At 28.9% G+C, this 1,463-nt stretch overlaps 1 protein-coding gene across 1 annotated transcript in view; it reads right to left on the bottom strand.

Annotated features, from left to right (window-relative positions):
• LOC137640168 (glutamate receptor ionotropic, delta-1-like) overlaps window positions 1-693 on the bottom strand; it is a 12,759-nt gene extending 12,066 nt beyond the window's left edge. The window contains exon 1 of the mRNA XM_068372696.1: window positions 573-693. Within this exon, the coding sequence (XP_068228797.1) occupies window positions 573-693 (121 nt within the window). The remainder of the gene's footprint in view (window positions 1-572) is intronic.
• Window positions 694-1,463: the final 770 nt, after the last annotated feature.

Consider the following 1,463-nt stretch of genomic DNA (forward strand, 5'->3'; position numbering starts at 1 on the left):
AAAAATTCTACTAACGTTATGTTGGATGGGAGGAAATGAAATAAAAATTCTACTAACGTTATGTTGGATGGGAGGAAATGAAATAAAAATTCTACTAACGTTATGTTGGATGGGAGGAAATGAAATAAAAATTCTACCAACCTTATGTTGGATGGGAGGAAATGAAATAAAAATTCGAGTGATATTATGTTGGATGGGTGGAAATTAAATCAAAGTTATAGGAATAAATTTTCATTTAAATATCGCTTTTTTTTATTCCGGTTAAATTTAATTAGACTGAACATTCCAAACATTTTGGAACTTTAAGGTTAATGTTAATATATCAAAATATTTGGACAATTTCTTTTGTAAGCAGCTATTTTTGAAAAAAAAAGTAAAAAAAAAAAAAAAAAAAAAAAAAAACAGTATTTGCAAACTAAGGTGAAACAGAAAAGATTCGACAGCAAGATGGAAGAAATAAATGAGGAGTATTACATATAACTAAAGAATATTTTTGGTTAAATATAATTTAAAGATTCCACTCTTGTTTCTTGAATATTAAACACAAGGTCTGTCAAGCCTCATATACATACCTGAAATGGTTAATTCACAGGCAGCGAAATGTGCTTCTCTTCTGTACACCATTCCAATCATCCCATTGACTGTTCCATTTGGAAAGGGGACGCCCCACGCCCCGTCTTTCGTGGTCACCATCCGAATCCTATTATTATTATTATTATTATTATTATTATTATTATTATTATTATTATTATTACAAGCTAAGATATAGCACTAGCCTAAAAAGTAGGATGCTATAAGCCCAATGGGTCCAACAAGGAAAAATAGCCCATTGAGGAAAAGAAACAAGGAAATGAAAAAAATACAAGAGAAGTAACAAACAATAAAAATAGAATATGCTAAGTACAGTAGCAATATTAGATTAGATCTTTCATAAATAAACGATAAAAACTTCCAAAATCAGATGAAGAGAAATAAGTCTGTACCCTCATATAAATTTAATCAAATGTTTTTATCATTGTTACGATTATCTATCTGTCTTGATTATATGAAGATAACAATTAGGAACTATATTTCTTCTTCATGTTTTCAATTTTACGTAATATAATCTGGCAATAGGAAACATTTCAGAAAATTAGATACACTATATCCCATTCATAAAAAAAATCTTCCTTGTCATGAATGAAGATATGCACCGTAATGGCACTATAAACTTCATAATGTATAAATGTCACGCTAATTAAAAACTCTCTAACTATCTTCTAATGCAATAGGAATTCTCTCTCTCTCTCTCTCTCTCTCTCTCTCTCTCTCTCTCTCTCTCTCTCTCTCTCTCTCTCTCTCTCTCTCTCTCTCTCTCTCTTTTTGGGGTATTTGGCTTTAAAAAACGGTTTTGCTAGGTTTTCTTTTATTATTATTATAATAATAATTATTATTATTATTATTATTATTATTATTATTATTAT

Source organism: Palaemon carinicauda, chromosome 1 (genome assembly GCF_036898095.1).
Source record: "Palaemon carinicauda isolate YSFRI2023 chromosome 1, ASM3689809v2, whole genome shotgun sequence".
NCBI classification, from domain to species: domain Eukaryota; kingdom Metazoa; phylum Arthropoda; class Malacostraca; order Decapoda; family Palaemonidae; genus Palaemon; species Palaemon carinicauda.